The sequence below is a fragment of the Danio rerio genome, chromosome 10, assembly GCF_052040795.2.
Source record: "Danio rerio strain M-AB ecotype USA chromosome 10, GRCz13ab, whole genome shotgun sequence".
Lineage (NCBI taxonomy): Eukaryota > Metazoa > Chordata > Actinopteri > Cypriniformes > Danionidae > Danio > Danio rerio.
Window position 1 is genome coordinate 40257360 of NC_141030.1, and position 15934 is coordinate 40273293.

The following is a 15934-nucleotide window of genomic DNA, read 5'->3' on the forward strand; positions in this document are numbered from 1 at the left end:
TCTGTGGAGTTTGCATGTTCTCCCTGTGTTGGCGTGGGTTTCCTCTGCGTGCTTCGGTTTCCCCCACAGCTCAAATACATGCTCTATGGGTGAATTGAATAAGCTATTTGGGGCATAGTGTATGAGTGGGAATGAGTGTATGAGTGTTTCCCGGCGCTGGGTTGCAGCTAGAAGGGAATATGCTGTGTAAAACATATGCTGGATAAGTTGGCGGTTCATTCCGCTGTTGCGACCCCTGATGAATAAAGAGAATAAGCTGAAGAAAAATGAACAAATGAATGAAAAAAAATACTTATCAATATCAATCTAATTCAATGTATCAATGTATTCATAATAGCTTATAGCTACACAAAATTATTCACTTTTTTTAAATTAGACCAAAAATAAAAGGTTAATTTATTGAGTTTAGGTTTAAACGCTAATAGAAACTGTCTGAAGAACATTTTTGTCCACTAGAGGGCGGCAAAACCATATCGAGAATTATTCACTGGGTTAGTTTAAAGTGATTTGTGTATACATTCATACATTTTCTTTTCGGCTTAGTCCCTTTATTAATCAGGGATAACCACAGCGGAATGAACTGCCAACTTATCCAGCATATGTTTTAATAAGCGGATGCCCTTCCAACCGAATCTCAACACTGGGAAACACCCACACACTTTCACACACACACGGCAAATTTAGCTTATTCAGTTTAACTATATACATGTCTTTGCTGTGGGGAAAACGGGAGCACCCGGTTTATATGACTAAAAATTATATTTATTTATTTATTTTTTTTTTTAAATAACGGTATTAATATGTAAAAACTACTTAATATGGTATAGTTTTCAGATAAGTAATTCAAAATTCTTTTTATTTCATATGATCACAAAATAAACAAATACAGTAAAAGATCCACACAGTCCACCGCGACTCTCCATTTTATTCAAAACTATATGGAACACACAACATCCGTATGCTCTTTAATCTATTTTCTAACCATCCATTGTTGCTTTATATAGACCTGACAGGAAATATACAGCAAAGTGAAAAACACTATGCATGAAAAAACTCAAATATAAGAAGGTCACAGTTTCCAGCTCAATGCATGTGAGTTTAATAGCAATGTTTTATAAAGATATAGATTTACAGTTTTCTCCGTTTTGGATGTCATTGCAACCATCTAAGCAGGCACCTCGATCGATGTCAAAACGACTCAAAAAATACGCCAAAATGCTAATTAATTTTATGTCAAAACCCTGACCTCCACTTGACATCCACGTCGAAAATAACGACGCAAAAATATTAGAAAATAAGACAAGTTTGACTGATTTCCAAGCTTAGATTAAAAACCAACAGTGGACTTTATACCCATTATGCTACCTTGATGTCAAAACGACGTCAAATTGACATCTAACATTGGCGTCAAAAACTTTTTCTGAAGTGTTTTACACCAATGTTAGATGTCAATTTGATGTATTTTTGATATCAAAAGTCAATTGAAACCAAATAAATTATAATTTTTGACGTGTCTTAGGTGTTTTAAACGTCGTTTTGACATCAAGGTGCCTGCTGGGACGAGACTGTAAATATTCACGAATATTTACAACAGTTAATATTAAGTAGCAGCTATATTTTCATTATAATGTTATAGGCAATAAAGGATCAGTAAATAGAATACAAATAAATCTCATAAATGCACTATAGCATGTGTGTCATTTAGGATTAGTTAAGAAATCAAATAGCAGCTAAAACACTGAGGAATATCTGAGTCTTCTCATACATAAAGATGCGTCAAGCTTTCGAAGCTAAACATAATTTTTCCTGCTCATATTTACAGTTTGACATATTTTATACTTCATTTTTCTGAAGATCACAATATATACGAAGCCCAAAATGGTTCATCTTGGATCCTGCGTGCCTGGTGCAGAACTTAAAGTGTAATAACTTACTCTGACATTCATTTCTGCTTAAAATCCGTTCTGTCAACATTTACAAAACCAGAGGCAAACACTGGTCACCAACATACAAATGCCCTCCATATCCAACACTGATTCATATTTCAGCTCATTATTAAAATAAGAAAAACCAATACAAACAAAGGTTGTTACGTATTTAATAAAGAAAAAAAAAATCTCCTGCCAAATCAAAAGAACAATCAGTGTGACCTGAAAAACCAAACCAAAAACACGATAACAAAAATTACAAACAAAAGAAAAAATAAACATAAAAAACCCTAAAAATATACATACAGTGGCCCCAAAACATATCTGGACACATAAGTAATGCTTTAAAAAAGGTTGTAAAAAGTTATTATTAAACCAAGAGGCAACCAGAAGCAAAATGACTTTGTCACATTTTTAATGTCAAGTTTAATTCATATTCCTATTAACGAGCATTCGACAACCAGAAAGTGTCCAAATAATATTTTTCTTGAATAGTGCGCTTGTTCTAGATTCCATTAAAATGAATGCATTTTAATTTTGATATTGTTTATGCTCTAAAAATATTTACTTTTTAATTGCCATCTCTGATTTAATAAGGAACTTTTAACACCCATGGAAAGACAAAAAGGTTCTTAAGGTAATCTAAAAAGTTTCTTTATATGTAGAACTAATAATGTTTCTTTAAAGGGCCATGAACCCCCCACCCCCTGTCTCAGCAGGGTGTTTTCACACCTCTAGTTTGAAAAAAGTCAGGAAAGTGGCTGAGTCCAGCTTTGTTTAGGTGAGTTTCGAATGGCGAAAGAGGGAAGGATTGCAGGCAGCAACACAAACACAGACGCAGGGGAGATAGACAGTGATTCGGAGAGCAGCATTTACAGCAGACCTGAGAGCTGTGTGAAAGCGAAATATTTTCATTCCATAATATTGTAGTGATTTTAACGTACTGTAAACTTAGGGTGCTTTCACATCTGCAGTTCGCTTCATTTGGTCCGGACCAAGGGTAATAAATGATACATTTTTGCATTTTCTGCCATCTTTGGGTCGTTTGCACACCACACTGCTGGCTTTGGTCCGAACCAGTTGAAACGAACCAAAACGCAGTCATCTGACAAAATCCACATCTCTCATTGGCCAGATGTTGTTGAACATATTTCCTAAACTGCTTAGATTGGTTAGAATTCACGTGTGGGAAAATGCCAATGAACTCCCGCAAGCAAACAAAACCGGCAGACACAAAATGTTGTTTTTACTCTAGAAGGACGACTGCGCTGACTGATTGAATGCCTGCTTTAGACAAACTATACATTTCAAGAATGAAGCGCGGCTGCGGCTGGAAAACAATGTTTTAATGCATCGCTCGTCACTTCAGGAGGAGGCCTGAATTAATTTAGTTAAACTGTGACATGGTCATCTTGCAGAAAAAATTACCAACGATTCGTCAGGTAATGTTTTCCCCTCTCTCTCTCTCTCTGTTGGTAAATCGCTGTCAACAAATATTTTTCCTCCATACCCCATAATGCACAGCGCATCGGCCTATTGCAGCTCGATTAGTCCAAAAGGCGCAGTACTTTTTGCAGTTGGACCTGTTTTAGTACGGATCATATTCTCACCACAAATGAACCGTTCCAGGGTTTGTTTGAAAGCATACCGAGGCCACCTCTTCAAGCTGGTCTCTGTACGCTTATTTGGTCCGCTTTTGGTGCGCACTCGAGTACGATTGCTGCATTCTTACCTGCCCAAACGAACCGCACCAAAAGGGAAAACAAACTCTAGTGCGATTCAATCAAACTAAATAAGGCAGGTGTGAAAGCACCCTAAGTAACTCAATCATTTTGACTGAGGTATGTCTTTAAAAACTAAAAGAGTACTGCTGATGATAAGAACTAACTTTGCATCTGAATAAACAAACAAAAAACACTGATCAAACACAAATCTATAGAGACAGGACAATCAACACCAACTGGAGCCGCGTCTTTTTTTTAAAAGAAGACAAGCGTCAAATCCAGATTACACCATTTCCAGATGCGAAAAGCTCTCAGGTAAAAAATGTTTCTTATGAATGTATTTTTGTCGCGTGTTAGCAGACCACTGTAATCCACACATGTGAGTCCATACGCGATTGGTGCTCTCATCGTGGGGAAATGAAAACAAAACCTTCGTTGCTGCACATTTTTAAACGCAACACTGACGACCCATGTCTCAAAACAATTCTTCTACTGCTTGTTTGAATTACGGTTGGCAACACAACTAGTGTCTCTCTGAACAATGTAACAAGTAAAAGAGGTCTTCGAAGTTTTATCTCATTCTTAATAAAGCGCGCTGATTGGTTCGAACCAAGTCTTTCTGTGAATTAATGAAAAGATGTGCTGAAAACTCAGTGACGTCACGTTGTATCGGCCCGTATATACAGACAGCCAATTTCCACGCTGGGATTTACACAAGTATCTCACAGCCGTGATGGTGCTTTAAAATTTCTTTTCAAACCAGAAGAATGAATTTGCTCGAAACAACGCAAAAACAACCAATGTTCACTTGTTAGCTAACTATATGTGTCCTAATAGTGTTTTTAGCAATGTGGGACATTCATATGAATATCGACATCTCGAAAAATGTGTTGGTGTTTCATGACCCTTTAAGTAAATATTGGAAGTTTGATCTATGGCATTGTCTCTAGCTCCTCTTCAAGAACTTTTATATTTAAGAGTGTAACGCAATTGAATCAATTGTTCATCTATACTTAAAGGCCACTGTACAAACAAACACAAACAGAAATAAAACGTATCCTTGGTAGGGTGTTGAACATCAGCCTCTACATCTTGGTCTCGCTGTCTGGAGGTTTCTCGTTCTCGTATTCGTTCTCCTGAGGGATCTTCTGGTAGGGTTTCTTCAGCTCGTTCTCCTCCAGCACTGAGCTGCCCAGCTCCACATCCCCGCCCTGGAGCTCATCTTTGGACAGGAACTCGATGATTCCAGCTCCTATTGAATCTCCCAGCACATTAGTTGTTGTGCGCAGTCGATCCCTGAAAAAAAAAGGAAATAAGGAATTCAGTTACATGTTGTGTGTCCAGTGCAAAGCTTTGTGGGATTGTAGTTTTTTTTAGTCATTAAAGGTGAACCATTGTGCTCCTTTTTACAAGATGTAAAATAAGTCTCTGATGTTAGAGTGTGTGTGAAGTTTCCACTTAAAATACCACACAAATAATGTTTAATAACTCTGAAACTTTAGGCTTTAGGCTTTTATCCTAATGAGCTGTGATAAACAATGCTAAATGTCTGGTGAAAGGTTAATGTGACTATTTTCAATTTCATAAGGTTCCTTTTACAGCATCACTGTTGTAATGTAATTAAAATACATTCAGTTAAATAGACTTAAGCATTCATTTAGTTGCTAAAGCGTAAAACAAGATGAAAGACCGTGTGAACACTAGTGATCAGCCGGCGACCGCTGAAACTCCATTGAAAATACTGGGGTAAAATTTTAAAGACATGGTTTTTCATTGCTTCTTGTCTGGTTTGTGACCCACTTTATATTGTATATCTATCAGGCAGTGAAGATCACAGATTTTTTTATGTGAATCTAAAGTCAGACCTTAAACGTGGCAATTTTATAATGAGAAGACCGTTCACCGAAAGCGCTGGGGTTGGCTGGTTGAAATGAAAAGTCTGTGTGCATGTACCTCATTGTGTCATTTTGGTGACCGACATTTTAAATTGAAATGAGATTGTGCTCTTTTCAAAAGAGGGCGGTGCTAAAAATGCCTATGTGTCAGCATAGCGGCAGATTCAAAAATAAGACTAATCTCCTATGCTAATGAGGGGGAGATCATCACCAGTGGGCGGGGCTTTCCCCTTCTTATGACACAAACAAATTTTTACCAAAAGAAGCTGGTTATATACACATACTGCTGCCACACAACTCTTTAAACCCCTTATGAAAGTGTTGTATGCATAATAAGTCCCCTTTAAAGAAATAGTTTAACAAACAATAAACAATTTTTTTCTATTAGCTGCAAAAATTCTTCCTTTTGGTCTTGTAGAAAGGGTTTATGGATTATGGGTTACTATGGACTAATTGAATCCACTAATTTCGTATTTTGTTGCACTTCCATTGGATTTTAATATCTAAATCTTAAATATATTTTGAAGGCACCTTAAGTAAACCAGCTCCAGATTCAGCCAAACACAACCAAAATGTCTGCAACCTGATGTACAGACAACAGAAATTTGTCGAGCATGACCACAAATACGCAGTGCCATATTAAAAGGTAAACATTTTGCCAATATGCTACAACATTGCACAGCCTCTGGTATAAAAAAGCAGAGATTTAAATGGAAGAACATGATAATCTTACATTGGCTAACATTGTCATTATGTAGTTAACAGTTTATCAAAGTCATCTATTGTAGTCTATTACAGATACATATGAGTAAATAATAAATAACACTAATTACACAAATCTATAAATATAAATGATCTCTAAATTTTCATCTATTTAGTGAAATACAGTATTAATGTGTAAATAAATATCAGCAAAGCTCGATTAGTTGTCAAAAGTTTTCTACTTTCCTCTCAGTTTTCATCCTAGTTTAAAAAGAGGCTCTTTTAGCCTTGTAACTTGTGGGGATCTATCTGGAATGATTAATTTGGCCAACCTAATTACGTTTCTATGTTAAAACCAATTGAATTACATGAAATTCGTGGAGAAAAAAAATATGGAGCAAGTCTCATGGGAACATATCAAAGTGTGTCACCTGGGTGGATGATGGAAAAAATGAAGGGAGTCCCAAATAAGAGGAAAGATGAAGTGCTAAACAGTCCGTTTAGAAAAAGACTCTTTCTGTTTTGCCTTATTTTACATAAGTAGTTTGAACAAACATTAATATATATACATTTTTTTGTCTGTGCCAAATGACAAAATGTAAATGTAACATTTCATACACTCAAAAAATTATTTTACTACTTGTTCAAACTACTTATATAAAATAAGTTAAAACACTCGACAGCTTTGTTTAGATTTTAGTAACTGTAACTTTGTCTTTTTATTCAGTTTGTGGCCTCATAATATTTGTAACATTGTAAGCTATGACATCGTCTTGCATTTTACTACAAAGATGCCATTCTCGCGCATATAGTAAACAATGTAAACAACAGCTCTCAGGAAGAAACTGTGACATAAACAAATGAATAACCGGTCATAATTTAACATTATTGTGTCGTTGGACTAAATGTGTTCTTTGGGATGTTGTTCTGAGGACTCTTACCTTTCGAAATAAACCGTGATGTACAGCATTCAATGCGTGTGTGTCTTGTTATTATGATAAGTATGTACTCCATATCTAATAGGCGTTTTCTGTACAACTTACATAAATACGTTCATTATAAGCTTCCACTGAAAAACAACGAGCTATGGCTGCTTGAGCGTTTTAGCTTTAGACAGATGTATAGTTTGTAAAGATTACTTGTATTCTTTTTGATGTAATCAATTCGTAAAACACTGACATGTTCAAAAACAGTGCCCCAGTGGGTTCACGTCCTGATGCTGGCTAAATACAATTCTTGAGATTTTTTTAGGACAACTTAATTGTTTTATGTTCAAACCACTTACATTTGTTAAGTTAACTTAAATGATTTGTGTTGCATCAACAAAACTAGCTTTTAATGATTTGATAGTCTAATGTAAGATACAATTAATGTCTATCTATACACGACCTGACAAAAGTCTTGTTGTCTAAGTTTTAGGAACACTAAATATTAACTTGACTTGATCATTTGGTATCAGAATAAAAGGCAATGGCCGCTAGATATGCTTATTTTACCCAAATAAAACATGATCATGCCTTGATTTTAGATTATTTAATTAGGACAGTAAGGTCTGACTATGCTTAGACAAAAATCTTGTCACTGAACAGAAATAATGATCAGTATAGAATATAAAGTCTGCAGTGGAAACAAAATGAATATTGTGTTTGATTCCCATGAGCTTGGAGGACTGCATCCATACATCTCTGCAATGACTCAAGTCACTTATTAATAAAGTCATCTGGAATGGCAAAAAAAGTGTTCTTGCAGGACTCCCAGAGTTCATCAAGATTCCTTGAATTCATCTTCAATCCCTTGAAGGATTCGGATTTCTGCTTTCCAATCCGTCTCATCATGGACCACCGTTTATCCTTTTCATCATCCTGTTTCTCAGTATTTAACTGTGAATTGATTTTAACTAATGAATAAGTTAAAACTGCTTACTGTAAGAATGTTCTGTGTCCTTGTTTCTCTTTTTGCCTGTCTATTTTAACTTTGTTTTCAGGAGACACACAGACCAGGTCATAGGTCATGGAGATCTCTCTCTCTCTCTCTATCTGTTCCTATGTCTAGAGGTCCAATACAGAGGAGAAGAAGACACCTGTTTTATTGTCCTGATATATTGCCTATAATTTTATAGCTGTTTGATTGATCTGTTTTTGAGTATAATTAATAGTAATGTAATTCCTTTTTGTGTGGAGACAGACTGTGTGTAGCCAAGATATTGCAGCAGACTGTTGATGGAAACAGTCTTGAACCAGCCTGATAACACAGCTGAACGTACAAGAAACATCCTTGGAGTCTTTAACACAGATGGTCTTTTGTGTCTATTGTGTTCCTGGTTTAGCTTTTTACAGGTTGGAGATCAGCTCCTAATAACTTAGGGCGACCTCACCTCTAGGCATCAGGTCGCCATCCATATCTGGATACAAATACAAGGCTTTCTTTGACGCACACATTAAGGCCATCCATATCTGGAAGTAGATACTATGTTTCTTTGACGCATGTATTTAGAATTGTCTATTTCTGTTGTAACCAATGAGAACTGTTTACCTGGATCCCACCCTTTCTGGACTTGTGTAAAGAGTATAATTGTTCGATTGTTGAAACTGTAAGCAGAGCGGCCTAGGAACTCATTGAGAGTGTTGAAGCTGGCTTCTGCGAATGAAACTGCAAACTATCTTCAGTAAACTTAATTTATTTTTTTAAAATCTCTGACTCCGGCTCTTCTTCATCTACCAGACTGGTCATTCTTTGGGTTAAACTGTATACAATCCCTACAGTTTTGGTGGAGGACGCGTGGCACTTGTTTACTGGTAACACCATTGATCAATCAACAAAATGAAGGTAGGAAGATTTAAAATTATAAGACTAGGGATTGTCTGTGAAGTAGTGGGTAGTAACGGAACGTTTTTGGTTCTCATTTAGACGTAAATGAAAGGCGCCGGTGGATTCACAGAATTTTGTGGTAGATTGCTGTGGAATCCCTTAGCGAGCTGGTGCATTTTGTGGTACACCTATAGCGATACTGATAAGTGTAACAGTAATTGAGAGGTGTACCTTCTCCTTCACCCGGAGTTAGGGTACTCATTTGATGGGTGTTTAGGAGACTTTTGGGACATTCTCGGGCATAAAACCTGGACTGGTTTTCTATTTAGTAGTGGACTAAATTAACCCGAGATTGTAATTGAGTTCCACCACTGCTATCTAACTGCATTACAGACAAAAGGCATGCCATAAGAATAGTGTAGGTCAGATTATTAGGGAAAGAAATAATTGAATAAAAATAACAAATAACATTATAATAGGGATCCATTAGATAGTAGTGGCCACAAAAGTCAGACAAGATACCTAGAAATATCAGGGTGAGGTTGATTGATCAATGATGCACCAGGAGCAATCCCGAGAAAATTATGACCCTAACTGGATTGGACCGGTCTGGACAGTTTGCACATCTTGGGATGGTTTGCAGATTCATCAAGCAGAAGCCAAGCGCTGTTGGTAAGAGTGCCCTCTCAATTTCTTGTTGCTTTTGGTGTTGAACTCAGATATAAAAAGAAATAGATGAGAGCAGAATGCAGTAAATGGCTCAGCTAAGCTCTCAGGTTTAAAATGATTTTAGAACTGATTTTAAGAAAAAAAAAAAATTGTATTATTCCTTTGGCATTTAATTTTCATTGAAAAGCTAAAATCTAAATATTGAGTGTCGAGTAGCAAAATCGCAAGCACAGAAACTGGCAGTAACATTATGGGAATAAAGAATAGCTTATGTTTTGTCTTAGAAGATAAGATTCTGTGTGACTGCACTGCTACCTTGGTTTAGCCCTCAACATGACTGGTTTTGGCTGTAAAAGTAACAGAGACATGTCTGAATAAAAATATGCCATGTAAGTCTGTGCAAACAAGCAGCTTCATGGTTGGATTTATATATTTTTAATAATATATATGTAACATAAATGGGGGTTTCAAATAATACTTTGATGGATGCAGTTAACCCCTGAAAGATCGAAAACTTTTGTTGACTGTAACAGCATTACTTTGAAAATGCATGTCAACTCTGTTTATATGTTTTAGGACGGGCTTAAGTAAAAAGATATTACAATGAAATTATGTTATTGAGGTTAATGTTATGTTTAATGAATGTTTAAATTTAGTAAACATGCATTTTCGTTATAGATTGCTCAAAACTCTCTTTCTCTCTCTTTAGATGTCAGCTAAGAGCTGCTATCTGCCTGTTCCATAACAATTGATAAGCACAGTGCTCAGTTGGAAATCACAATTTAAAGGAAATGCTAGAATGAATACAGAAATTCTACATTTCAATTTGTATGCACTAAAAGAGGTATTAGTAATTAAAAATCAAAGTTAACAAATAAGAGATTGCAAAATGCTTTTGTTTGTTTTCCCAGTGATGGGTTGTGGCTGGAAAGGGCACCAGCTGCATAAAAACGTGCTGGATAGGTTGGCAGTTCATTCCGCTGTGGCAACCCCGGATTAATAAAGGGACTAAGTGAACAGAGAAATGAATGAATGAAAGTGCTTTTGTTAAAGCATCTTGAAAAACACTAATATACCCGCTGAGCTATAGAGATAATTAATTTGAACAGTTGTTATTACTGTTTGGAAATTTCTTGTCTTGTCTTCAGCGGTTTATTACTGTTTGTAACTTTTGTCTTATCTTTAGTCTCCACCATCACATACAGGGCCTGATGGCTATACTGAGGTAGTAGACCCTGACACTGAATGGATCAGGGTGATATCTAAACTCCCTGAATAATCTCAGCTTGATATTCAGTTGATTTAAGTGTTTGATTAACCTGTCTCAATGTTTAAATTCTAGTAGGTAGTCTCAATGGCTTTCATGGTTCTTGACTGCACTTTCCCAAGTTTGCAGAAAATTCTGAATCAAGGAGGAAGCCTGCACAGGAGCTTGCAGTGTGAGTGGCAGTTGACCGGTGGGCACGAAGGGGGGTTCCCTAAGACGGGTAAGATTTTCCCTTGGCCAAAGCGGAAAACAACCTAAGGCATGGGACCCCTCGTAAACCCCGGGGCATCTACCCGAAAAGGGGGATGTTTAATGTGAAAGATGGTGCTGGACTGGGGTGATGCTCTATCGGCCTAAAGCATCCTTAGAGGGGAACTGTTTGAAGTTACAGTAATCTGCCTCAGTGGCCCCGTCCAGACCTGATCACGAGAATCCTGCTTTTATTGAGGACATGTCTGTCCTTGTGACAAGCATCAATGGACTATGCCAGGGTATGATACCCTGAAGGAGATGATTGGTAAAAAGATAATGGCAATGGGCTTTCAAGAACCATTGGAGACAGTACAGTTTCTTAAAATTTTACCAATATCAATGTGGTTGGCTGCTTTAACAGCACTGGATATATAAGGTTTGATTTTTAAGAATGCTGAATTCCTGAATGTGAAGCTGAGATGATTTTTAACTGATGTGTCTGATTTTTCATAGTATTTTACTGATGCAGGTCCTTATGCATGACGAAGGACATTTTCGAGATGGTGTTGGCTAAAGATAAAGACTGGCTGTGAGATGGTTTGGATAACACAGCTGAATGGAATTAAGCAGTTAAGGTAAAATAATTACAAGAAATTCTCATAGTCTTTAAATAGTTCCAACTGAGTTTTAAGAGATCAAACTTTTGACATTTGGAACGTTAATGAATGATTAAAGATTCTGAATTGTAATAATTTTAATGTTATAGTCTAAGACTATAGAAAAATCATGTGCATGAAACAGAGAGACAGAGACTGTTTGAGTGAAGCCATGAGTTGTGTTTTGTTTCTGTTATCGACTTGCTTAGCAACGATATTAAGAAAACAAAATGCCCCAGCTGATTGTCTTAGAAAAGACTTTGATTATGAACAGAAACTTTGAAACTTGATAAAAGATCATGTAAATCCAGTTGAAACTGGACAAAGAATTTTAGGAATAAGTTTGTGCGAGTTCAACACCTAAAGCAAACTTAGTTATGAGCCGTCACAATATTCATGTCTATGGTACAATAATGCTTATTGTCCTGAGGGAATGATTCGTCCCTGTTGTATGAATATTGTCACTAACCTCTGGAATAAGTGTTATATTATTACAGATTGTATAAGCAAAATGCCAGACATTGCAGAAGTCAATAATGCTGAGTGAATCTGATGAAAAGATGATGCAGACCATGAGATGAGCTTTAAATGGATGGGTTATCCGGCTCTGTTTGCAATCGTTAATAATGACTTCTTTTCCTGGTTCAGATTACTTTCTGGAATAATAATAATTTTAAAACAAGTTTTATTAGCTTATAGCTGTGAAATTGAAGACTGCCATCCATATCAGGTTACAAACCCATGTCTAAATTGACTGTGAAGTTCAAAGGTTAATTACAGTTAATTCTTTGCTATCTGAATATTAATGTTAAATATTTTAGACTTGATGGCATTTAAACAGTGACATTGGCTAAGTCACTAACCACAATAGTCCAGAAAGCATCCTCACTCTAGCATAGGAAAAATAAGCAGAGAATTGAGTTGAAGTCATTTGTGTTAAAGGCAAATGCTGCAGTAAATCACTCTGTCTATGTGTGTGTGTCCTCAATGGTAGAGGAACATAATCGTTTGGATGTTGTATAGAACAAAGAGATAAAGTTGAATGAAAGTGTTTGCATCTGATGGTTAAATTCAGTAAGAAGTATTTATACTGCTGCAGCAAAAATGAACATTTTAGTAAACAGAAATGCAGCGTGAACTTTAACAGCATTTTTAAGCAGTCAAGTCAACTCAAGTTAATATTATTATTGTGAATACTGACAAGTTTTACAGAAACTTAGACTGTCTTTAAATGAAAATTTAGTAGTCCATATCCAAGCAAGAGTCTTGATTATATGTGGTAAAAGAGTTGTTAACTCAGTCTGTTCTTGTTCAATTGGTAATGCTTTTAAACAGGTTTTACTGTCAAATGACAGGTATGAAAGATTTTCAAATAATCAAAAGTTTTAGCAAATAACTAACTTGTGAGCATTTCTAATTGACCAGACAGTAAGAATCAAATGAATTTTATACAAAATCATACTGTTTGCTTCTGATTATGTTGACTGGTTTAGTCAGAGTAAAGTAAATGGTACAAATGACACGTTGAGAAGATAATCATAAGGTTTAGTCTTATTTCTGTTAAAAGATGCTTGAGTTTGATCTTTGTTGAATTTGACTAAGATTTTATTAAACCCCTAAAACGTGGGAACAAAAGAAATGGATTCACAATCCCTCTTATTGCATGTTAATGACTTGGATTAATAGTTTGTAAAAACCATTACATCTTTCTTGGTCTTTAGGTAACAGGTAATATCTATATCTAGTCTCTTTGAGGTGACTGAGGGTCTGGCTCAATTCATTTAGCCCGGCTTCCAGAGAGTGGATTTGATATTAGTTTGTTAACTGTGAAGGTGAATTTGGCTCATTATGGCCAGGACAAGGGTGCTTGTACACTTCCTATCAATGATACAGAGGAATGTGTAGCATCACTCCAATCACATCATTATTTGAATGAAAAGATATTTTAAGTGGACTTGACTGACATGGAGTTCAGCGAGGTGATAATTAAACATGGTAATGGTGCTGAATTGGACTATTGTGCTGTTGGCATGTTTAATGTGTGTTAATGTAAAAATGCTTCATTATTCTAATTTGAAGTTAGTGAACATGCTGATGAAGGTTTTAAAACTGGTGAAAATAAAGATGTTTTTGCAGGTCATGAATTTGAATCCTGAGTGGCTTAGGTCGAGTGGATGACCTTTTGTGTCTGATCAGAGAATCTCTGAACCTTAGAATTGGCCTGTATGTTTGGATTTAGAGTTGGAGCAAGTTGTAGATGCATCAGAGGAAGTATCGATGGAAATTATGAGTTGTTTACTTCTGGAGGACTTTTAGGGCTTGCGCATTTGTGTTCACATTCTGGACTTTAGTCCGCTGTTGTTTTTTGTATGTATTTACTTCTGCTTGCAGGACCCTTAATCCCACCGATGATGAGAAGCGTGAACTCCTTTTGTGAGTGGAGAGTGAAAGAGCCCTTAGCTTGGGGACTGGAATTTTTAGGTTCCAGCATGTCCAAGAAGGGGTGAAGAAAACTCTGCGAACTTATTAAGGGAGCATGAGTCATTACTTTCACTCTCCTTAGTGACCTCACTGGCTGACCGGAAGTGGAGTTTGGACTCCATTCGGGTCAAAAGGGGGGACTGAAGGATTCGGATTTCTGCTTTCCAATCCGTCTCATCATGGACCACCGTTTATCCTTTTCATCATCCTGTTTCTCAGTATTTAACTGTGAATTGATTTTAACTAATGAATAAGTTAAAACTGCTTACTGTAAGAATGTTCTGTGTCCTTGTTTCTCTTTTTGCCTGTCTATTTTAACTTTGTTTTCAGGAGACACACAGACCAGGTCATAGGTCATGGAGATCTCTCTCTCTCTCTCTATCTGTTCCTATGTCTAGAGGTCCAATACAGAGGAGAAGAAGACACCTGTTTTATTGTCCTGATATATTGCCTATAATTTTATAGCTGTTTGATTGATCTGTTTTTGAGTATAATTAATAGTAATGTAATTCCTTTTTGTGTGGAGACAGACTGTGTGTAGCCAAGATATTGCAGCAGACTGTTGATGGAAACAGTCTTGAACCAGCCTGATAACACAGCTGAACGTACAAGAAACATCCTTGGAGTCTTTAACACAGATGGTCTTTTGTGTCTATTGTGTTCCTGGTTTAGCTTTTTACAGGTTGGAGATCAGCTCCTAATAACTTAGGGCGACCTCACCTCTAGGCATCAGGTCGCCATCCATATCTGGATACAAATACAAGGCTTTCTTTGACGCACACATTAAGGCCATCCATATCTGGAAGTAGATACTATGTTTCTTTGACGCATGTATTTAGAATTGTCTATTTCTGTTGTAACCAATGAGAACTGTTTACCTGGATCCCACCCTTTCTGGACTTGTGTAAAGAGTATAATTGTTCGATTGTTGAAACTGTAAGCAGAGCGGCCTAGGAACTCATTGAGAGTGTTGAAGCTGGCTTCTGCGAATGAAACTGCAAACTATCTTCAGTAAACTTAATTTATTTTTTTAAAATCTCTGACTCCGGCTCTTCTTCATCTACCAGACTGGTCATTCTTTGGGTTAAACTGTATACAATCCCTACACCCTCCTCCTCCATCATACTCCAGACATGCTCAATAATGTTCATGTTTGGTGACTGGGCTGGCCAATCCTGGGGCAACTTGACCTTCTTTGCATTCAGGAACTTTGATGCGGAGGCTGAAGTATGAGAAGGAGCGCTATCCTGCTGAACAATTTGCCCTCTTCTGTGGTTTGTAATGTAACGGGCAGCAAAAATGTCTTGATCCCTCAGGCTGTTGATGTTGCCATCCACTCTGCAGATCTCTCGCAAACCATGATTTTTCCTTCACCAAACTTGACTGATTTTTGTAATAATCTTGGGGGTCTATTTAGGTTCAAATAGGTCTTGTGCAGTATTTGTGATTATTGGGAAGCAGTTCAACAGATAATTCATCAGAAAAATCGGCCACTTGAATGATTCAAATGATCAACTAGAAGTCAAGTTATTATTTGTTGCTCTCAAAACTGGGATTAACAACAAGACTTTTGCAAGGTAGTGTATGTAATTTTATGATTTTTTAGCTCTTC

At 36.7% G+C, this 15934-nt stretch overlaps 1 protein-coding gene and 1 long non-coding RNA gene across 12 annotated transcripts in view; one reads left to right on the top strand and one right to left on the bottom strand.

Annotated features, from left to right (window-relative positions):
• Positions 1-900: 900 nt before the first annotated feature.
• Positions 901-15934, bottom strand: part of slc1a3b (solute carrier family 1 member 3b) — a 37681-nt gene continuing 22647 nt past the window's right edge. For 2 of the 11 annotated variants that reach the window (XR_015500440.1, XR_015500436.1), the window contains exons 10-11: positions 1613-4948; positions 901-1177 (exon numbers count right to left, since the gene is read on the bottom strand). Coding sequence is in view for 3 of the 11 variants with exons in the window: in XM_087269530.1 (XP_087125656.1) it covers positions 4738-4948 (211 nt within the window). In the remaining 8 variants the exon portion in view is untranslated. Of the gene's footprint in view, positions 4949-15934 lie in introns of all 11 variants that reach the window. The other 9 variants (XR_015500439.1, XR_015500435.1, XR_015500438.1 and 6 more) reach the window with 5 other exon arrangements.
• Positions 8846-15358, top strand: LOC147842165 (uncharacterized). The gene is made up of 2 exons (XR_015501393.1): positions 8846-11820; positions 14233-15358. It is a non-coding gene; the product is annotated as an uncharacterized LOC147842165 (long non-coding RNA).